Below are 24,240 nucleotides of genomic sequence, written 5' to 3'. Positions count from 1 at the left end.
GGACATTCTGTTTTCTAGCCAGTACTATGCGTTTCCCCCTGATTCCTCCAGTTAATTTCTTTGTAGTTAAGACTCCCTTTTTCATTATTCTCTCTCCCAAATTTTTCCCAAAAAAAGTGCGAAAAGAAGGGACAAACTTTCTGGGGCAAAATCTACTTAATGTGTTCACAGCTGCTTTAATGAAATCATTGTCTTTCTTGCTTCCGGTTTGTTCAGATAGCAATGCAGCGTCATCTAAACGAAATGTGGTTTGTCGAACATGGATGCTCGAATTCAAACTTTAGCTTTTATTCGTTTCCTGGTGCAGGCGCAGTGGGGGAAAACGAGACCTCCTCTGTCATGGGCTGCAAGGCTCAGAATCATCAAGCTGCAAGGGGGTTTTATGCACATTCATGAGGGACCCGGAAATCGTCCACGGGAAACCTCAAATCATCGAAGATCCTCCTCGATGACGACCTAAAGCCGTGCATCTCCGGTTTCGGCCTGTCCCGTTTTATCCCCAACCCCCCGAAATCGGCGAGTGCTCCTTCCAATTCAAGAAGCCTAGTCTGCCAAACATCATGTGTGTGGCTCCGGGCTCGGGCCCAGGTGCCAAAGTCCCAAAAGGGGGGACGTCTATGCGTTGGGATCTTGGTCATGGAGATCCGCGGGGCGGGCCCCCGACAAACGGGGGGGAAGGGTCGGGGCTTGGTGAGGAGGGTTTTCGGGGGGAGAAAGGCCTTTTCGGAGATCATAGACCCCGGCTTTGCCCAGGCCTCCAAAAAACAGGTCGTTTACGTTTCATGTTTCGCTGAACTGTACGGAGGCGGATCAGAGCCCGGCCCAAAGAGGGCGGTTTCGGGCACCTAGATCGAATCAAGTTGCAGTGATGTAGTAGTAAAGATATATATGTTCGTCTTTGTAGGATCCGTGATTAATTTCAATGTTGCATTGTTATGATATATATTTTCCCCAACCTGCATGTATAAATGTTAGTAGCACTAAGTTGATCATGAAAAGCTATGCCAAAATAAGAGAAATGTCTGCTGTTTTGGAGATTGCAAGCACAAAATGATGCTTCTTTCTTCATATTCTGCTGCTGAAGTTGAAGTTTTGAAGAAAGAATCAGAATTATGAAAAACTTCAAATAATGCAATACTATTTGATTGGGGTGAATTAGAATGATATTATCATTGAGATGATAACCATAATAATTCTTCCAAAACTATCATTTTATGGACGAAATATATCACTTTCGATAAAGATATTATTGTATGTTGAATTTATATGATCTTAAATAGTAGTATCATTATATACATGTATATCATTTTATTAATGAAGAGTATCATTTTTATAGAAACATAATTATTTTATACTACAAATTGAATATCATTTTTATTGATTACAAATATATTTTTATATGATTATCATGGTTATCATCCTAAATAGTTCTATAGGTTATGATAATCACTACTCCTACCATTTGATTAGTGTGTACGTGGTTCTAGTTAATTAAGGATTCCGCATGGTTTGAGACTTTGAGCTAAAATATCACTGCTCTCATCTTCATCTTTATAAATTAAAATCTTCTCAGAATTGAGATTTTAGATACAAACATAGAGTTGTTTTTGACTGAAGATAGATTTTATAAAAAAATAATCCAACATAAGAAAACAATTGACCTTGACTTTTGTTAATAATCATTGCATACGACACCATCAAAGAAGAACACTCGTCATTGAAATTTAAATGTCAACTTTGGATCAGATGGTATTTAAGATATTTGAGGAATCAACATTTTATGACCAATATTATGTCCACCCAAGACATCTCGCTCCAAAACATTCATTAGTTCCATAATGAAGACGATATGCAAAAAAACTCTTTATTTTTTTTACCAATTACATATTAAAATCCATACCAAATACTATAAGTTTGTCTATTTTTTGAGGACGAAAGGGGTATATAGTAAATTTAAGATTAATGCATAACACTAGTTAAAAGTAAATAGAAAGTAATCACAATTGTTATGTGATTAATACTCCCTCCGATCCCAAGGAAGATGACTCCTTTCTTGGGCGGCACTGATTTTATGCAACTTTATTTTGGTGTTGAGAGGAGAAGTAAAGTAGAGAGAGAATAAAGTAGAGATAAAGATGTTTCCATTTTAAGTAATGAGTCATCTTAGTTGGACAAACTAAAAAGGAAAGTGAGTCATCTTTAATGGACTGGAGGATACAACATTAACATTAAAATATACTCCATCCGTTCCACAATAAGAGTCAATCTTGTAGTAGCATGAGTTTTAAGAAAAGTAAAGAATAGTGTGTATGGAAAAGTTAGTGAAATATGAGCACACTTTTTTATATTAGTTTTATAATAAAACATGATTGAAGTGAACTAATGGAATATGAGACATACTTACTATTTATGGTAAAATGTAAAATGTGACTTTTACTGTGGGATATGGGATAGACCAAAATGACAAAATATGATAGGTTGATCGCTAATCACCTTACTATAGTAAAATAAAATAAAGAATGGTCATATTTTATGCTATTGAAATGTAGAACGATTTTTGGGACAAAAATAGAAAAGAAGTGAAAACAGGGTATCATAGTCCGCCACTGTAAAATTTGAAAAATTGAAGTGTGATTTTGTGAGTATAAAGTCCGCCCAAAATCATTTCAAAATTTGCCAGTTCACCTTCTCTGTCTCGCACAGCAAATTTCCAAATCTCTTCTTCTTCATCACTTTCTCTCACTTCACTCACCTGAATGCCCGCCTCCATAGCTGTGTAAATCTACTTCACTTGCACGATTGAAGCCCTCTCAAGAAGTTCCACACAAAATTAAGGTACAGAAGAAATGTTCATATAGTTTTTTGGGGCTTCTCTCGATTAGTTCACCTACATGTCGAAAACTGATAGGTTTTATGTCGGATGATGTTTCCAAGTGATTTTCATTACTGATTATGTATGTTGTTGCTGGTTTTCTATTTTCCGAGTGTTTGTATTTCAAAGTTTTAGTTGATTTAGGGTTATTGATATTTCGGTGTATGAACTTTCTAAATAAATCGAGCATATTTCTTGTAATCAATTAGAATTCTGATTCCATCTATGTATTGTGTTGTTGGCGAATTTGATAGAATGCCGGAGACAAGAGATAGATTACCAAGGGATAACGACGCTATGGTCTCGTACAGCAACCGGAGGCGGATTGTTGGGGATGGTAACAGCAATTCTGATGTCGTCGTCTTAGTGGATGAGGCCGAGGATCGATCAACTGGAACTCCCTTCCGGTGGAGAGGAGCTTCAATGGTGGGTACGCCACCATCGAGGGGTTGCTCGTCGAAGGGGTAGCCTTGGAAGTCCAAGATTTGGGCGATTCCCAAACTATAGTAGATCATCATCACTGGGCATGGGGCGAGAAAACATGTCCCCTGCGGTGGGAAGTGGCCGTGGTCGAGGTGGTTTCCGAGGGAGAGGAAGCATCCGGTTGCCTGCTTGGTATCCAAGGAAACCTCTCAGGGACATCACTGCTATAATGAGGGTAATGTGGGAACTTTTTTAAATTAATTGATTGTTTTTTGACTTGTGTTAATTGGAAAGTACTAATTAAATGGTTTAGTGTCACTAGTTTCCCCATGCGTACTTCTTGATTTAGCTTTGTGTTTAGTGTTTACATTGACTGACATTCAATAACCAGAGAGTAATCTATTATCAATTATGGTAAAATATTAGTGACCTGTGTCACCATATTGACTTACTATTTCATTTATTCAAGATAAAAATTAGTCTAGGATTGTCTTAAATGTTGGTTCAGAATCCCAATAGTCAACTTATTGAGTTCAGAGCAAATTCAGCAAAACCATTTATTGAGATAAAGTCATGCATATGCCTTCTTTAGCTTTGCTTTTTATGCAAATCAAGTCTTACAAATGTTGCATGATTGCGTTTGAACATGTTTAGTGCTTAACCTTGTACAGGTTTCTGGCTGATACTATTATGTAGAAAGTTCGATTAAGCAAGTTTTGATCTTTGAACAATCGTGTTCAGCAGTACTAATTTTGAGGCGATTCTATGCTCAGGCAATTGAGAGAAGAAGAGCACGTCGGGAAGAAGGTGAAGGCCTAGAAACTGAGAGTCCTCTACTCCAGGACCAGATAGTTCACGATCCATCTGTATCTACATCAGTTGCTCAGCTCGAGCAAGATCCTTCCGTCACTTCCCCACTTTCCAAAGCTGGAATTAGGTGCTGCCCACCAACAGTGGGTAAAGTGCCAAAGATATTGCTCGATGTTACCAACCAGAGTGAAGGAGGTTCAACTTCCTTAACACCTCAAAAGAAGCTCTTAAACAACATTGAGGTGGTTGAAAGAGTGGTGATGGAGGAGCTTCATAAGCTAAAGAGCACTCCATCTGCTAAGAAAGCTGAAAGGCAGAAAAGAGTGAGGTCATTGATGTCAATGCGCTGAGGTTTGACCGCTTATCATGAGTTGCATCATTTTCCTCAATCAAGGTTGAGATCTAAGGATTTGGGTAGTCAGAGGACACTGAACATCTGACTGGTTAGTACAGTTGATCATCTCTTGATGATTGGATTCTTAGTTTCACGATCATCCCTTGATCAAACTATCCACTTTCGAGAACATCTTTAGTTCTCTATCCATGTTCATATATGCCATTAGAGGCTATGTAGATTAGCAGAGATCGGTTAGGCAAGAACAAGAGAGCTTGTTGCAACTTGCTGGAGTCATTAATTGTTTTTACTCCTGCTACTCAATAGATGCAGTAAAATCCATGTAAAGTTCTCATTTTCTGCTGGTTACTGTTGAGTATCTTGATGTATGTTGTGTGACCATAGTTGGCTCCTTATGCCTCTCACCCTATGTTTCTCTATGTGAAGATGGAATGTTGATAAATGTATATAACTGGAATATATGATTCCAGAGTTACATATTTCTCATGTCTGTCAAGTTCTTTATCAACTAAAAGCAGCATGTTTATTTATTCTACTGTTCATTTCTTGATATGAAACATCAATATGTAAGATTCTTCCCCTTCAACTCATTCACACACTAAATATGTAGTCATGAGATTCAAACTTAATCATAGGATAATTAGTCATAGCTAACCTCCTCCTACTAAAATAATCTCACAACTCAATCCTAGATTATATCTTGGTACTATTTTATCAAGGAAATCGAACACTACCTAGATAGATTAGTGTGTGAATGAGTTTGTAGCTGTAAAAAATGAAGATCATCATTTTATTAATGTAGGTTCTTTATCAGTAAAAAACTGTTTTTATTAGTATTGTCAATCCGTATCTAATATCTATACACATCACTGATTGTGTCACATTTATGCATATGAAAGCAATTCTAAAATATTTGTCGTATCACGACGTGGTCATATGAATCTAAGAAGTATAGAAATAGAAACTAGATGACTCATTTTCAACTCTAGAAGAAATGCTTGTTGGCACAGTTTTGGTGCAAGCCGAAGAAACAGTCGCAGCACTCATAAGCCAGACCATCATCACCCAACCTCAATGTTTCCCGACAAGATCCGCACTTGCGGCTGATGCAACCAGAATCATCCCGTCGAACCAGTGCGACGGGGCAGCCATGGACGTCCACACGAACACGAGAACCCAACTTGATCCGAGAAAGCTGATCGACAGAGGGAATGCAATCAACGTGGAACCACTGATCGCACTCGCTGCAACTGTAGTTCCACTGCTCTATGTCGATACGTTCTTCACAGACCTCACAGAAGAACTCACCAGCACCATTGGCGCCTCCTCCGGGCTTTTGTAGTCAGCCGAGAGGGTGCTGGTCATAGTCGTGGCTAACAGTTTTGGGGAGAAGGGCGCATCTGACATGTAGCTTGAAGCTAGGACAGCTGCTGCACTCGTAGCAGATCCCATTCAAGATGGAATTGCAGCAGCTGCACTTGTCATCGATGATCATGCTGCGAGACATGAAGAGAATGTGGGTGCTCTTGTGTGGTTCGTGTGTTATCGCAGGGTTGATGAGGCCGCAGACAACATCTAACGTGAAGTCATCACAGGTTTCGCAAGAATATGCGAATCCATTGCAGCGTAGATGGCAACCCCTGCAGGAGAAGCCGGTTTTGGGCGCTTTGGAGTGGAGCACGAGAATGTGCTCTGCGTGGGCAGGGTGCGTGATTAGCGCTGGAAGACGAGCGCAGCATTCGTGGAGAAAGAAGTCTGGACATTCAGAGCAGCGGTAGAATGGGGAGAAATGTATTGGACGCATGCATTGCATACGCGGCGGTAAGACTGCTTCTCATCCTCACTTTCATGGAATATCAATGGATGTTCATGGATTTTAGATGGATCACTGTCTCCACCGTCGTCATCGTCACCATCACCATCACTGCTAATATCATGTCTAATATAGGGAATCAGACTCGTGTGTTCGTTTGCCATTGGCAAACGGCCTAAATCGCAGGCTTTTGCATCTCGCATAAGCACTGCAAAATCATAAATCAGTAAATAATAGGAGTATATTTATCTGTGAATGGAGGTATACATACCTGGCTTGAAAGTATGGGGATCTTGGACGGCGCAGTTGATGTGAACAAGATAATTAGTACATTTGAGACAAACAAAAACCCCTGAGGTAGCCTTATGAAGTTGAAAACAGATGAAGCATTTGGAATGAGGTGAAGTAGGGAGATTATAGATGAGAAAAAGAGAATGTCGGTGATGTTTATAATGGAGGGCATTGAGTAATGAAGCACAATCTGGATGAATCCAGTAGCCGCAGAGGCTGCATAAATAGGACAGGGTGAGCTTCTCCTTCTCTGGATCCGTCTCTGGCTCTGATTCCGACTCGTGCTTATGTTGCATGCGCCACAGGTTAAAGAGCAAGAGTCCTTTAGCCTGATGAGCGTCAAGGCGTGCTTGTGGCTTCTGTGCTTGATCTTGAGCTGCAAAACGCACAACAGGTGAGTCGATAATTGCAGCTAAGGTGAGAACATTGATAGAAGGAAGTCCCACAATTTGGTTGCAGTTATGGCAAGTAAATTCAGTAGGTTGAAGAGGAGGAGCAAGAGGTGGTTGATGAGGAGAAGGGGGTGGTGTGGGTGAAGCTCGTGGAGATATTGGAGTGGAAGAGTGGTGCATTGTTCGTGCAGGAAAAGATTTTCTTCGTTGCCCGGGAGAATGTTATTGAGGGAGTTGAGAAGATGCGCTGCCTGCACGCGCAGCACACTGAAGAGCTCTCGCTGTCTGGATCCACGACTCTTTCAACCTTCCTAATAATCACTTTTGGAAAATAAGGAAATGTTTCTTCATCAATATTGATTCTGGCAAGAGGTATTTTTTTTGATCTGCAAGGATGGGCCTCCTTCTGAAGGTGCACTTGGCTGAGCCTGAGGTATGGATTGGGTTTGGGAGTTGCTTTCACTTCCAATTATGGACTGAGATTGAGGATATGGATTTGACTGCCAAGTTGATTGAGCTTGAGAGTGGCTTCCACCTCCAAGTATGGGAGGGTAATGACCTTGTTGCCACGTGGACTCAGCTTGAGGGTAAGGACTTTGATAAGAACCTTGTTGCCATGTGGATTGAGCCGGTGGGTCAGGACTTTGGTAATGACCTTGTTGCCATGTGGATTGAGCTTGAGGGGAAGGACCTTGTTGCCATGTGGATTGAGCCGGAGGGTCAGGACCTTGGTAATGACCTTGTTGCCACATGGACTGAGCTTGAGGGTAAGGACCTTGTTGCCATGTGGATTGAGCCGAAGGGTCAGGAACTTGGTAAGGACCTTGTTGCCACGTGGACTGAGTCGAAGGGTAAGGACTTTGATAAGGACCTTGTTGCCATGTGGACTGAGCTTGAGAATAAGGACCTTGTTGCCACGTGGATTGAGTTTGAGGATATGGACCTTGTTGCCATGTTGACTGTGCCTGAGGGTCGGGACCTTGTTGCCACGAGGACGGAGCAAGAGCTTGTGCGCTGCCATATGGAACATTATAGTTGGGCTGGGAATAGGTTGTTCCAAATATGGAATTGGGATTGAGATCGGGATTGAGATTGGGAGTGGGATTGAGATTGGGAATGGGAATGGGAATGGGAATGGGAATGGGATGCATGGGAATTTTAATTTTGAATAAAAAATATGGCTTTTTTTGGATGTTCAAATATCAATGGATTGAGCTGGTTAGAGTAATAGATCGTGCACGGCCCTTGTATTTATAAACCCTAAATTAAACAAATAAAGACAAAAAATTGCATTAAATTTCTAACCTTACTACAAAGAAAATCGGATTCTATTTGGTTTTGCTCATCATGTCTCTTTACCATCATTCTACGTTTTGTATCTTTACTACTTTCGCTATATGATAAATGTTGTTTAATGATAAAGAGACATAAGAAAATAGTTACAGGAAAAATAAACAATAAAAGAAGGAAGAAACTGCCGGGAAAAGATGACTTATTTTCGTTGATGGTAATTAATTAGTACGTTAGCATCAGAATCTAGCATTAGTACATCACTTATATTAATTATTTTATGTTTTTAGTAGGGTAGAAATATGGACTCACTAAAACCAATTGCAAAGACAAGAACAAGTGTTACTTTCCTTTGAGATATAATAAGCAAATATTAATATTAATACAATTTTAATCAGATTACCAACTATTTGAGATAAAGCGCACAACTCTAATTATTGTATTTAAATATTAAATAAAATTTTATGGGATGGTGAGCAAATAATTAGGAACTCTACAATTTATTTTCGGCAAAACACATCTAAATTGAAGATTTATGTGCTCGTATATAATTCTAAATCTTACGGAATTGAACTAAATTAGTAGAAACACCTAAGAAAAAATATGTAGATTGACTCGACTTATATTAACACAAGTGATATCCAAGTTAGGGACTAGTGTAGCAATTAGCAAGCAAGAGTATCGTATGCCTCCAGAGACAAATTTGTATCAACTTAATTACCACGAACAAATGTTGACTACTAACTTGACAAATGGGAATTGTTTGGTTTGTTCTAACACTAATAAAAGCATATAATAACAAGAAAACAAGTGAAAACAAGTAAACACGAAGTGAGAAGATAAAATAGAGAAAATTGTAGAATTCAAGATTCGATGCACAACTCCAAGCTCTTATCCAATCAAATTGCCTTACCTTTTGGTGTCTCTAGAATTACTAAGTCGACCACAATTATAGATTAAACCCCCCGAGTGAGAACCCGAGATTAGGTGCTAGGATTGAAGTCCCCTTCTAATCCTAAAACCCCTAACTCCCAAAAGCTCGATTAGGTCAAAGACCTCACTCAAAACCTCAACTCTGCGAGTTTTATTGCATTAAGGTGTGAATTATTCTTATTTCCATTAATTATTTCATCTCTGATTAATCTAATTAATCCTACACAATCAAGTGGTGATCAATCAATTGAAAGGAATAAACCCAAGAATAATCAAATAACTACAAGAGCAAGGTAAGAACAAAATCAATTGGATAAAAACTATGAAATTAATGCATCATCACCAAGAATTCTACAAGAAATGTTTAGCTACTCATGTTCTTCACAAAAACCATGTTTGAAACAAAATATTCTATGAAATACATGAGAAAAGATTAAGATACTCCTGTGAGAATGAATCTATGGAATGGCAACTTCAATCTTCCGATTGGAAGTCTTCAATCTTCAATTCTCTCTCAAAGTGTTCTTGGGGGTGTGTGTGAGTGTTGGAGGCGGTAAGTGTAGAATGATATGAACCCTAGGCGTTTTTCCTTTAATCTCCCATAAAAAATCGCGTTTTTTTCAAGACAATACGCCAAAATAGCGTACCCGGCGGTGGTCATTTTCGACCACTTTCGACCCTTTTCACGCAGAATCGCTGTACGGCCGGGTGAATTTATAGTGTAATAATACACCCGGCCGCGTGAAAGTTTCTGGACAGCGCAATGTTCTTGTAACGACCATAACTTCTTCTACCGAACTCCAATTGAGATGTGCGAGATACCCACGCGAAGCTCTTTCGAAGATGAAGAGATTGATATGCATTAGGGGCTTACTGGACTTCAAAATCTCCAGTAAATATTGTCTCAAACCAAGGCTGCTGCACATCCACATATTTTGTGCCTTTTCTACACATTCTTAACAAAATGGTCAACATACCAACATAATAGAGAAGTAGATATAAACATGTCCAATAATAGACAAAATATGATAAAATTCATACATAACCACCCTCTAAAACCATGTAAAATCCAAGTATGTCAACTCCCCAAACTTAAATAATTGCTAGTCCTCGAGCAATGAAGAAAAAGAACTAAAAGAAGACTTGGATATAAAGGGGTTTAGACATCATCATTGTTTCAAAGAGTATGGAATACAAGAGCATATCAAAATACAAATTCTATAAAGTCAAGCCGTCGAATGCACTTTTACTACTAACTCATATATCACCTTGGATTCATGCTTTTCTCAAGATATGTGTATGTGTATCTCACTCTCAAAGATGTATGTATAGAAATAATACTCTCAAATCAAAATACAGTAGTGTTTACCATATGCTTGCTCAAAATCAAACATCGAATCTTAGACTTCGATTTTGCAACTATAAGCATATCATCCACATACGAACAAGATAGACCATGGAACCGTCCATCGCTTTGTTGTGATACACACAACAATCATATGGACTTCTGCTGTATCCCACTGGATCATGTACCATCAAATTTCTTATACCATTGCCTCAGAGACTACTTTAGTCCATACAAGGACTTCTTCGCTTGCAAACGTAATCTTCCTTGCCAAGAACTGCGAGACATGTAGATATCTTCCTCGAGCAATCTATGTAGGAAAGTCGTCTTCACATCTATTTGCTCAAGCTCCAAATCATAATGTGCAACTATCACAAGCAACACTACGATGGAAGTGTGTGACCACGGCGAGAAAATGTCATTATAGTCAACCCTCTCTCTCGTGAACCATCTTACAACTATCCGAGGTTTGTATCTAACACCCTCATCTGGTGTGGTCCTTTCCTTCTTCTCGGATATCCACTTGCAAGTGACAACCTTTCTCCCCTTAGGCCGTTTGACTAGCTCCTAAGTTAGATTTTTCCATAGTGATTCCATCTCTTCTCCCATTAGTACGAGCCATCTAGCACGCTCACTACCCGAAACAACTTTCTTGTAGGTGGATAGTTCCAGTGGATGGTTCATCTTCCACCTCACTGGCAACTTGAGTCATATGCCAACAATTCCTCGTCCTCTTAGCGTCAATTGCAATGCTTCTTTGATGAGCTTCGATGGATATCGAACTAGTAGTTTCAACGTAGTGTGTTGAACTTCTCAACCTTGGAGTTGTGATTCACTCTCATCGTGAGTGACTTGTAGCTCCAACTGTTTATCAACACTACCGGAATCCTCCGCACCGATAGACTTCATAAGCGAGTTAAGCATAGAATTCTCATCAAACATCACATTCCGACCGTGAATAACTTTATTCTCCGAAGGTGACCAGTTCTATACCCCTTAACTCCTTCTCCATAACCAACAAATACTCCTGCTAGCTCTTGGTTCCAATTTACCCCGCTCACATGATAGTAAAAGTACTTCCAAAAACTCTCAGAACGAGTAATCTGAGTGTATCAGACCATACTTCATTAGGTGTCTTGCAATCAATGCCGAGTGTGAGGTCCACGGTTGATCGGTAACACGCCGTGTTTATTGCTTTGGCCAAAACTTCCTAGTGAACCCGGCTGGAAAAGAATGCATCTCGCTCTTTCCAGTATGTCGATCATGTGTTCTCAACCATCATTGCGGTGTATGTTTAATAGTATGGTGGCGAACAATGTTGTAATTTTTAGGGTGCAATTTAAGTACACAAAACAAGTAATAAATCCCTAAAAATACTAAACTGAAGTATACGACGTGCGATACGATAAAAGGTGTCGAACCCACATGGAGGGGTTAATTGCTAAAACTAGTAAACCTAACTAAAAAACAGAAAATAGTTTAATTTTGGTTTTTTTTTTATCTAGAGGCGAGTGAAGGACGAAACGAGAAGAAAAAATACAAGGGAATCACGATAAAGAGAGAAACTACTCTTAGCTTGTTTCGGTTACTTGTTCACATGAATCCTAAAGTCTAATTACTTTCCAATATTTATCGGATCGTGTTGATTTTACGCTCTCACGCAGTGATCACGATCGTGGAATTTTACACCTATGGTAAGGCGATCATGCTCCTAAGCTCTACTCACCAACCCCTCACTCCTACGTCACATAGTAAGCTCGGATTGGCTTCTACGACGTTCAACACACAAGATCCACCCAAACTATCCCTGATCTGTTTTAGCCTAGGGTTCCTTATCTATGTTGTTCCCTACTCCAAGTTAAAGAGACATTGAAGTTAAGGCCTTTACCGGATTAAGTTTGCTAGAAAAACCCAACACGGATTGAAATAAACACACATAAAAGAACCAAAATATGGAAATCAATCAAAACAAAGTCATGGATTCATATTTACAAGTTTCCCCTAACTAACTAGTACTAATCCCTAAAATCTAGCCACTCATAGTGGGCAACAATACAAGAAACAAGTAATTGCTACCATATGGGCAAGATTAGGGAATAATTAGCCTCAAGCTTCTTCTTCTTCCTCCAAAAAATGAACTCCAAGCCTCTTTTCTCTCTAAAAATCACCTCCACCGCCAAAAAATGCATTGAAGTCGCGCCCTAGCTATTAAATAGCTATGGCTGAAAAAATAGGCATGGTAAAAAGCGCCCGATCGGGCAATCTGCGCAGTGCAAAAGCCCGGTCCACGCGTTTTGTTTCATTCTCGCTTTAAACACCCGGTCGCGCATTTTGATCGCATTGCGCGCTTCGTAAAACAGCCGTATCTTCTTCTACCGGTTCCGATTGAGGCGTGCAGGTATCCACGCAAGCTCTTTAGAAGGTGAATGCAATGGTGGACTTGTAGAAGCATTTTAAATTAATATTGAAGGGATGATTACTGATCAGATTCAGACCTTTGTTTCCTTCCTCATCTCTCTTATGGATTGGTCTTTTGTCCTACAATATATCAAAATGAGTCCATTTTCACTTAAAAATTTGTGTTAAAACAATACAATAAAGGACTAAAATTTGATTCACATCAAATAATCCCTTGTTCTTACATAACTCATTTAACCTGACAAATAGAATTCCTAATCATTATCATTTCTAAGTCGCTGATCTTCTTCCATGTCTAATTTTCCACCAAGGTCTTCCACTGTTTGAACTTCTTGAAAGCTTCACCTTTATTCTTCATCATGATCACCCAAGCCATCCTCGAGTAGTCATCAATCATCAACAAAAAATACTTGTGACCTCCAATACATTCAAGACGTGATGGGCCCCAACAATCCGTGTGAATGTAGTCGACGTCCCCTTGGTCCGATGAACACCCTTCTTTGGGAACTTGTTGCGTGAAGCTTCCGAAAACACAAGTGTTCGCAAATCCAGATTCTTCACTTATGCCCGAAAGAAAATAATGCTTTGCAATTTGTATCTTTTGTTCTCCCATATTGATGCAATTTTTATTAAGACTAAATAAAATTGCAAGTATACATAGATATCTATATTATAGCTAAAGGTTAGTATCGGATATCAAACATGGGGAATAGAATCACAAACTGTCTATCTTCTACTAAGCTTCTTTCACTATTTGGAAAAAATGAGAATTTTGAAGACTTTTGAAAACAAGAACGATTTGAAAAGAATAAAACAACTAATTGCAACAAATTAAAGAGGTAAAAGTATGAGAGATAAGAGAATTTCTAGGATGGCGTTCACGTATGGTTATACAAGTTCCAACTACAATACCCTAACATAGTTTATACTGATGAACGAGTCACATAAATTATGCCCATGCGGTACAAACGTAGATACTAACACTAGGATTGTCAATCCTAGATTTGTAATTCTAAAAGCTCATAAGACCTTGAAAGCTAATTGTATTGTATTTTAAGTGGATCTAACTGCAACCTCCTCTACGATTATATAACAAGTTATATTAAATCTTCATCGAATGTGTCACTCAAGCATGAAGTCATTAGAACAACTTAAGGAAGAAACGAAGTAAAAACAAAACCGATATTAAATAGAAAAATGAATTGTATAACCAAGTTCGTATAATAACATATCCCTAGAATCCTATGAGTTTAGTTACACATAATTGAATAAGCTAAAAACATAGAATGAAGGGAAAACAAATTGAACATAGTAATTAAAGTAATAAAACCCAATGGTGAACCTGTAGCCTTGATCTTCTCGATTCCGTCTTCAACCTCTTGCACAATGAAGAACTCCCCAATTTTATGCTCTAGAATTATGAGGCAAAGAAGATCTAAATGAAGAGGTTTGAGAGGGGATTTATAGGGGAAAAAATCGAATCCTATCGTATATGGTAAAAGATGGCTAAGTTTGGTAAATCTTTGTGAGAAAGTAGGTCTAATTTGCGCGCGCATCTTCGGGCTCGCGTCGCTGCACGTTGTCCGTAGCCTCGGCCCTTTTGATAGCAATCGCTACGCTATGTAGTAGCGGTCGTCGCAAATATTCCAAGGTCTTCGGCTCCTCGAGCGCAGTCGGCACGCTCCTAGCGGTCGTAAGGCGTCTTCGATTTTCAGCACAACTTTCTCCGAGCGGACCACTATAGGTGTACCGTCGCTAGGCTACAGGTCGTACGCTTGTTGCTGTGGACCTCGGACATCATGATCGCTCGATTTCTTTTCCTGTCTTTTAGGCTCAAATGCACAAATCTCACAAAACATGTTAAAATACTAAATAGAGAGAATATGCAAAATATGGACATAAATTGTGATTTAGATATTAAAAACAGACTAAATAAAGGCCTTAAAAAGGCAAAATCCGAGCGTGTCACATATGACTAAGCCTCATATTCTCGGCCAATTTTGATAATCGCAGTATCAACGAGCTGCCATCATACGCTCGATTTTGCAACTGTTTTAAAGCCTTTATTTGGTCTATTTTTAATGTCTAAATTGCACACGTCCATATTTTTCATATTATATCTATTTTGGTATTTTGACATGTTTTGTGAGATTTGGCATGTTTGAGCTATAAAAGAGAAAAGTCGAGTTGGAAACTGGAGCCCTTATGCCATCTAGTCCGGGCCGCAACTATGAACGACCGCTACACCTATAGCGGTCTGCCTGAGAAAGTTGTGCTGAAATCGAAGACGCCAGCGACCGGTGGAGGAGAGCACCGCTCGAGAAGCTCCCGAAGATACTGGACTAATTTGCAACGACCACTACAACATCATACAATGACCACTATCCATAAGGGGCAGGAGCTATGACAACCAACGCCGAGCCAAGGTGCGTGGCAAAAACGCCGCATGAGTTGACCTATTTTCTCTCCAGATTTTACCAAATTTAGCCACCTTTTACGTTATTCCACTAGGATTCGATTTTCCTTATAAATACCCACTCAAACCTCTTGATTATCATCATCTTTTTCTTCATAATTCTAGAGCATAATATTGAGAGAGTTTTTCACCTGCAAGAGGTTGAGAAGGAATCAAGAAGATCAAGGTGCAAGGATTCTACCTTTGGATTTTATTGCTTTTAGTTCTTATATTCAATTTGTTTTCCCTTAATTCAATGTTTTTAGCTTATTCTATCGTGTGTAACTAAACTCATGGGATTCTAGGGATATAACGACTTTGGTTATATAATTCCTTTTTCTATTTAATATCCGTTTTATTTTTTTCGTTTCTTCCTTAAGTTGTTCTAATACTTCATGCTTGAAGACACATTCGATGAAGATTTAATATAACTTGCCATAATCGTGGAGAGTGGAGTTAGATCCACTTAATAGACAACAATTAGCTTCCTTAAAACGACATCTAATCTGAGAGTAGGACTTTTCAAGGGTCTTAGGAGTTTTTAGAGTTATGAATTTAGGATTGACAACCCTAGTGTTAGTAATCCACGCTTGTACGCGTGGCATAACTAGTGCGACCCGTTCTATCGAAGTATAAACTGTGCTAGGTATTGTAGATGGAACCACCTTCGAACCTTTCATAATATGCATTACTCCACCTTCACCTTTGAAGCCGAATCCATTATGTCAAAGGTATTCGTAGATATCGATTCTTCGTCATCCGTGGAACAGCACAACGTTCAAGGTGAAAAACACCCCATCATGCGTCCTTATTCCGATAGAGCCAAAGACAACCACCTTGCACAACACTATTGGCCATGATAATATTGCTTCCATCTATCTGCTCATTAGTGGTGAAATACTCCATGAGTCAAAAATCCACACATCGTGGTATCATAGTCACGCCATCGCATAGTTGTTGAACCATTGGTATCGTGAGTGGGGTCTACGTCTGTCTATTCCCGATGTGATCTCGGGTTGAGGGGGAGGTTTGTTAAGTACATACTTATACCCCCAAGGGAGTCCGAGGAAGTTGGAAGGAGTATAGAATTCTGTCCAACCCCAATTAGTTTGACGCCTTTGGGAGTGACCCAAAAACAAACCGTGCGGGCTTGACCCAAAATAAGTGGTATCGGAGTCGGCGACGCTATCGTCCCCGATGTGATCTGGTTTGAGGGAGGTTTGTTATGTAAAAACTCATCCCACATCTGAGTCCGAAGGAAGTTGGAAGGTGTATATTATTCATGCTCAACCCCAATTAGTTTGAGCCTTTTGAATTCGTCAAACATCTATTGCAGCCAACATTCCGAATAAGTGGTATCGAGCTGTCGATCAAGGTTCTATCTGTTCCCGATGTGATCCGGTTTGAGGGGGAGGTTTGTTATGTAAAAACTCATCCCACATCGGAGTCCAAGGAAGTTGGAAGGTGATATTATTCATGCTCAACCCCAATTAGTTTGAGCCTTTTGGGAGTAACCCAAAAATAAATCCATGCAGCTTGACCCAAGGTGGATAACATCAAACATCTCTGCAGCCGACAATCCGAACAAACATATAATAGAGAGTCAACCCTTTTCCTTTAACCATGGTTTTGGGTTAAGTTAGGGCTTCCTATCTTATATGCTTATCAATTTGGTGCAGGTGAACGTAGATCCGAAGTCCTACGAAAGGGGCTTACCCGCAGGTGTGACCAAAGGGGTGCCACCGAAAATGTGGGCCTCGAAGGAAAAGGGCGAGGCTTCCTCTTTGCATTGGCAAATAAAATATCAGACCACACGCCTTTATCTCTCTCTTTGATAAACGATCATCCACTTGTCAAACCTTCAAGCATCAATGCTTGGTTCTCCCACCGAGATTCATCAAGTTTGTTAGGGAGGAATGGAGAAATATGGGAAGTATGGACGTAACAAGAAAATTGGAAGCGCTACAAAACCTATTAGAAAGTGGAACAAAGAGGTTTTTGCCAATATTGATACAACAATCGGAGGCTTGAAGAGGACCAATCTAGAACCCAAGAAAAGATTGACGAAGGGCAAGGAGACGAGTTCGACTTTGCTAGTGGTCGCTGCAATTGAAACCCATCTTAATATGTGGATGGACAAAGGCGAGCTACTGGAAGCAAATGGCAAGAGATAAATGGTTCAAATCGAGATATGAATACAAGGTATTATCATGCGGTGACTCTTAGCAAAAGAAGAGCCAAGAGAATTGAGCAAATAAGTGTGAGTGAAGAGTATTCAAGAAACCCAGAGCGATTAAAGTGGAGCTACTCAAATTCTATAAGAACCTTTACAAACAAAAGCCAATACCAGCCTATCCATCTTGAGAATGATCTACGCCAGATCTCTTGTGATCAAGTCAAGATACTTGAGAGAGGTCGACCATGGAGGAAATCAAATTAGCTCTTGGAGATTGTGATGCGTCCAAAGCACCATGATACGATGGGTTCAATTTCAAGTTTGTCAAAGAACTATGGCAGACATCGGGGAAGAGATCGGTGAACTCATTTTGCGCTTTTTCGATTCTCGGGAAATTACCAAAGGAGATCAATCGAATTTGGTCACTTTGATTCCTAAAATTGAGGGCGCCATTGATATCAAGGACTTTAGACCTATCGCATGATCGCGTATCTACAAGATCATTGCAAAAATCTTAGCAAGGACACTAGCAAAAGTGATACCGAATTTGATTAGAGAAAATCATCACTTTCTAAGAACGACAAATTCTTGATGGGGCCTTAATTGCAAATGAAGTGGTTTGGTGGCTATAGAAGACAAAGCAAAGCAATAATCCCGGCTTGATTTTCAAAAGGCATATGATACGTGCGTTGGGATTTCCTTGAGGAGACACTTGACGGGATGGGCTTCGGAAGAAATGGGTCACTTGGATCATGGAATGTGTTCGAACGGCGTCGATGTCAATACTAGTGAATGGATCCCCACATCACCATTTCACTTACAGAGAGGATTGAGACAAGGAGACCCACTATCTCCTTTCTTGTTCTTGATCGTTGCAGAGACATTCATCGCACTCGCTTTCTAGAGAGAGCTTGGAGTTCTTGATGGAGTCTTAGTTTGGGAGAATCGATCCCAATAACTCATCTTCAGTCGCCAATGACACAATCATCTTTGCCCCAAATGATATGAGAATTCTGAGAAACTACAAGAAGCTATTGTGATGCTTCGAGCTACTTCGTCTAAAAATCAATTTTGAAAAATCCTTACTTATTCCTATTAATTGCGGGGATTTAGTGGAGCGCTGCGCCTTGGACCTGGAGTGTGGAGTTTCTTCCATACCAATCACCTATTTGGGCATTCCTCTTGGAGCTAATCCACGTAGGCTACAAACGGGGAAGCCAATCGTTGACAAAATTGAGAAAGGCTATCACTATGGAAAGCAAGAGTTCTATCAAAGGCGGGTAGTTTGGGCTTATTAAGCCTACCTTAATAACCTACGCATGTATTACCTTAGCCTTTTCAAAATGCCCAAAAAGGTTGCGAGCGTATTATCTAGTTGCGAGAAGATTCTTCTGTGTTAAGGCGTATGGAGAAAGGGGGGTTACCTTGTCTCATGGGAAGTTATCCAAAACCAAAGGATCTTGGCGGGCTGTGGGTCGGAGATCTACATGTCAAGAACGCCGCTCTTTTATTTAAACGGTGGTGGAGGTTTGCGGATAGTCGAAGCCACTTTGGAAAGAAATTGTTTGCTCCAATCATAAATTTAGACTTTTCGGCGACCTTCAAGAGGCCAATCGAGGAACCAAGGGAGCATCCGGGGCAATGACGAATTTTTGAAACTTTAGAAAGGAAATCCAAGTGGCTAGAAAAAGCATACAAATCAAAGTGGGAACGGGGCCCAAACACGTTTTTTGGGATGATAGATGGATAGATGGAGAGACACTTAAGGAATTATTTCCAAGACTCTACATGTTGTCAAATCGAAGGATAACATAATCAAGGATATGGGAGCATGGGATAATGAGAAATGAAAATGGATTTTTCGATGGAGAAGAAACTTTTTTCGGGGAGTAGGAACTTGTTGGGAACCTTTTCTCAGCTCGTGAATTGCCCGGAGTTGAGAGAAAACACGAGAGATGAGAGGATGTGGGCTTTTAATGGCTCACTAGGTTTCTTTGTTTCTAACTTGTGTTGCAGTCACTAAGAGCTTGGAGAATGCTAACACCATGATGAATCAATACTCCTCGCTTGAAGAATTCTACTCCCACCCCGAGCTCAACTCGCTTGTCCCGGTTTATCTTGCAAGGAAGACTTAACACTACGTATAGACTAATCGATGGGGCATACCGTGTATTGAGGATGATAGATGTATTTTCTGCAAGGAAGAGCCGAGACTTTGGAGCACGTCTTTTAGCGTAGATCTCGAGTGGTATATGGTATTGCGCTTGTGCTCAATGGAATTTATCCTTGTGCTTGCCTAAGGGCCCGGGAAACATGCTTCCCCTCATGGTTAGGCACTCCCCTTCACAAAGCCAACAAAAAGGGTGGATTTCTCTATTCTTTTTTATCTCATGTTCGATATGGGATATTCGGAATAAAATAATTTTCTAAGGTTTTGTGCCGGTTTGGGAGTTTGAGAAAAAAATTTGATTTGGCGTCTAAGATGTGGAAAAAGGGTTGGCCCCCAAAATTCTTCCTTTTCCCCAAAGAGTTTTTGGGTAGCTTGACCCTTTTTTCGAAGGCCTTTGTACGGTTTTTTTTTTTGGGGATGTTTTTGTTTTTTTTTTTGATTTTCCCCAAAAGGTTCTTTTACATTAGGTAATTTTGTTGGGTTTTGGTGGGTTTTGTGTTCTAAGGGGTATGTTGGGGATATTTTTTATCTTGGTTTTGCCCCTTGCGAACTTGGTTTCCCACTCATTTTGACCTTTTATTTTTAAAAAAAAAAGGGGGATGGTCAAAGGGTTGGTTTTCCACCGGAGCCGTTCATGGCCCCCTTTAAAAGGGATTGGTTTGATACACCCCCACGGTTTACATGAAAGTGTGGAATAACAATCCCCCGTCCGTGAAATATTGCCCATTTTTCCTTTTTTTTCCCTTGAAATGTTGTCCACTTTTTTTTTTTTTTTTTTTTTTTTTTTTTTTTTTCTTTTTTTGGAAATACCCCACTTTCCCTAACTCTTTACACCACTTTTATTATAAAACTAATATATAAAGTAACCCCCTCATTCCACAAACATTTTCAACTTATTCTTTACTTTTTTTAACCCTGCTAAATTTGGACAATATTTCGGCGGGGGGGAGAAATAAGGAGTCAACCCTTTCCTTTTGACCATGTTTTAACGTTGAGTTATGGTTTCCCTTTTGATACGCCTTTTTCCCTGTTTTAAGAACCTTGCTTGTTTTCAATTTTTAAAAACCATTCATGTCCATATTTTACATGGTTTATCTTTTTTGGTATTTTGACATGTTTTGTTAGAATTGGCATATTCGACCCAAAAAAGAAAAAAAAGCAAAAATGGAAGTCCGGAGCGTTTGAGACGTCCGGGCTGTGTGTGTCGCGCCCACCACGGGGCCCCGACCGCTACGCCTATACTCCCGCCCGGAGAAAGCGTGAAAATCAAGCGCCCGACTGGGGTGCGCGGGGCCGCCGGGAAAGGGCCCGGGGCCCCTAAAACTTGAAAAATCCACACTCTCATTAAGCTGGTTTTTAAAGGAAGTTTGTAGTGTCTACAAGTGGATCCAACTCCCCAACCTTCTCTCACGATTAAAAAAGTTATTTAAATCATCACCGAATGTGTCATCAAACGTTAAATAATGGAACAACTTGGGGAAAAAACGGTAAAAAAAAAACAAATATTAAATAGAGAACGAAATTGTATAACCAAAAAGAAACATCCTTAGAATCCTATGAATTTAGTTAAAATAAAAAAGCAAAAATATGGAGTGAAAGGAAAACAAAGAGAACATGAACTAAAGAAATAAAACCCAAAGGTTAATCCTTGTACCCTTGTCTTCTTGATTCCCTTTAACCCCGCACAATGAAAAACCCACAAATTTAGCTTAAAAATTTTATGGAAAAAAAGATCCCAATAAAAAGGTTTGGGGGCAATATAGAGGAAAAATCGAAGGGGATGAAATAAGGTAAAGGTGGCTAAGTTTGGAAAATTGGGGGGAAAGAGGTCAAATTGCACCACAATTTTGGCGGACCCGGGGACCTTGGCCCGGGGCCCGATATTGATCCTATTGCCCCTTGGGGTAGCGGCGCACCGTGTTTTCGCTATGAATAATCCCCTAGCTTTAAACTCTTACTTCCCGGGGCCTTTCTTGGGCTAAAAGTGTTTTCGTTTCAAAAACAACTTTTCCCCGAGGGACCCTCGGGCCCTTTGGGCCCCCCGGCGGGATGGGCAAAGGGCCGTTTGGGGATCTGAAGCTCCGTTTCCATCTTCGACTTTTTGCCATTGTTTTAGTTTCAAATATGCACAAACTCACAAAATATGTCAAATTAAAATAGAGAAAATATGCAAAATATGGACATGAATTGTGATTTTGACATTAAAAATGGACCAAATAAAGGCCTTAAAACAGGCAAAATCCGAGCGTATTAGCGGGCTCGACCGCTGACAATATCAACGCTTAGGTGAAATCCGAACAATCTTTATCTTTTGCTTTGGGTTTGAATTCAATAAGATTATTAGTGTTTTTTATTGCTATCATTGCGCATTTGTATACAAATTGTTTGGATTAAACATCATTGCTCATATTTTATAAATAGTCGTCCAATAAATATGAAACGTTTGCTTTTACAAAAGTTTATGTAAAATGTTGTTTTGTGAGTTAAAGAAGAGAGTAAAGTAAGAGAGAGGAAAAAGTAGAATAACGTTATTTCTATTTTAAGAAACGTTTCATTTTTAATGGGACAAAACCAAAAGGAAAACGTTTCATTTCTATGGGGCAAATGGAGTATTACTTTAGGAAATACATGGATATTAATAACTTGTAGTGTGGTATATGAGGAAGATTAATACGTCATGAGTCGAGAAAATATATATACGGTAGTATTTAGAGTAAGGATCAATCTTGGTTCTAAACATATGACCCAAAAAACGAATTTGGTCCAAAACATTCACTTTTAGAAAAATAGGTCCATAACAAATGAAATCCTTATGCGAGTCCTTTTTATGGTTCGTAAAAAAAATAACGGTCATGCCATTTGCAATTAGCGTAACCCTTAGTTTTTACGAACCGTAAAAAAAGGGCAACTTGGAACATTTTCATTTGTTATGGACTTGTTTTTTAAAAAGTAATATTTTGGGCCAAATTTATTTTGATCATATATTTAGGACCAAAATTGACATTTACTCTAGTATTTATTTGAATTGATGATACGAGCACATCTCGGAATTTTCTCCAATTTCCCTTTAGTATTGAATTCTCATATCTTTTCCATAGTTTAGGGATTTACCATATCTTATGCTTAGGATATTATATTTGATTTACTATATTTTGGTAGGATATTATTGTATCCCCACATAAAGGCCCTTTTTGGTCTTAAACATATGGAGATTTTATGATTTTGGTCCAAAACATTATCTTTTGAATTATTCGGGCCATCACAAATAAAAATGGGTCACATTTAGTCCGAATTGGATGGAAATATTAAATTTAACGGTCAATGAATATTAATTTGGATTTTGACCGGATAATTAATTATTAACTTAATTAATAATTTCTTACAAAATGCTTATGTATGATTTTGAATCCAAACACCAACCTCCACAGCGTCACTCCCGCCCCCGCCGTCGGAGTAGAGGACAACCGAACTACGGCACTGGGCACGCGCGTTGAGTTTCAGCCCGCATCCACGACATCATGTGAAGCGGTGGCGACAATCGCGGCATCCGCAGCATCTCGATTCCTGTAACCCGGCCGAAACCCTTTGGGAAAGGGGGATGATTCCGATTCGGAGTTCCCGGAAAGAGGTACCCCATGGAACCCTGGCGGAGGCCGTCCATAGCTGAAACCCCCAGCCCCGTGGACCAGCCCTAATCGCGACTCATTGCTCCATCCGAAATTATATAGTTAATTCCCGACACCTCCTGCGAGCCGCTTCCCCCGGACCACAGGAAGCGGGTAGGCAAGTCTCCTAATGGAGTCGCACGGCACCACATGATCTTGAACACATTCGGCCTTCATCAACTCCTATCCGAAATTCGTCTTCACGAAGAAGAGCGCGCGCTCGGCAGCGGCGTATTTTGATTTGTTTGTCGGAGTAGGGGAAATCGGGGGATGCTGCGGATCTTGCCGGATTGCCACCGCTTCCACGTGATGTGCGTGGATGCGTGGCTGAAACTCAATGCGTCGTGCCCCATGTCCCGGAGTTCCGCTCCGCGCCCTTGCAGGAAGTGGTGCCTGCCTCTACTCCGTGGCGGAGCGCGTGACGCAACGGAGATTGGTGTTTGAAATCATAAATAAGCATTTTGTAAAAAATTATTAATTAAGTTAATAATTAACAATCCGGCAAAATCCAATTAATAATCGTTGGCCGTGAAATTTAACCATTTCCGTCAATTCGGACCAAATGGACCGATTTTTTTGTTAAGGACCAAACAATTCAAAGATAATGTTATGGCCAAATCAAAAAATTCTATGTTAGGGCCAAAATGACCTTTACTCTACAAAATATGTGTAGGGGACATTCATATTAATCATTCAAGAAATATCAATTCAATTTATCTTTTATTGTTCCTTCATCTTTCATCGTTCCTTTATCTTTTCTTGCAAGTTTTTCTCCTATGCTCAAACCCTAGTTGAGCGATAATTTGGCTGCTTTTAAGTAACAATCCCGTGA

The 24,240-nt window shown here is 39.8% G+C and overlaps 1 protein-coding gene and 1 pseudogene across 1 annotated transcript; one reads left to right on the top strand and one right to left on the bottom strand.

Moving 5' to 3' along the window:
• The first annotated feature begins 2,625 nt into the window (after positions 1 to 2,625).
• LOC125200160 lies at positions 2,626 to 4,808 on the top strand (annotated as a pseudogene).
• A 994-nt stretch (positions 4,809 to 5,802) lies between these two features.
• LOC125200159 lies at positions 5,803 to 7,136 on the bottom strand. Its single transcript, XM_048097896.1, has 3 exons — positions 6,545 to 7,136; positions 6,305 to 6,481; positions 5,803 to 6,215 (listed from the first exon to the last, which is right to left on the bottom strand). The coding sequence occupies exons 1-3, from the start codon at positions 7,134 to 7,136 to the stop codon at positions 5,803 to 5,805; spliced, it is 1,182 nt and encodes a 393-aa protein (XP_047953853.1).
• Positions 7,137 to 24,240: the final 17,104 nt, after the last annotated feature.

The sequence above is a fragment of the Salvia hispanica genome, unplaced genomic scaffold (genome assembly GCF_023119035.1).
Source record: "Salvia hispanica cultivar TCC Black 2014 unplaced genomic scaffold, UniMelb_Shisp_WGS_1.0 HiC_scaffold_828, whole genome shotgun sequence".
NCBI lineage: Eukaryota > Viridiplantae > Streptophyta > Magnoliopsida > Lamiales > Lamiaceae > Salvia > Salvia hispanica.
The sequence above is the reverse complement of the archived record's forward strand: the minus strand, read 5'-3'. Positions and strand labels throughout refer to the sequence as shown.

Excerpts from the sequence above, each read along its gene's own strand:
- LOC125200159 (XM_048097896.1), bottom strand. The coding sequence starts at position 7,136 with ATGCACCACTCTTCCACTCCAATATCTCCACGAGCTTCACCCACACCA. Across the intron at positions 6,482-6,544 it reads TCCCCATACTTTCAAGCCAG|TGCTTATGCGAGATGCAAAA; the intron begins GTATGTATACCT and ends ATGATTTTGCAG. Across the intron at positions 6,216-6,304 it reads TCCATTGATATTCCATGAAA|ACTTCTTTCTCCACGAATGC; the intron begins GTGAGGATGAGA and ends CTGAATGTCCAG.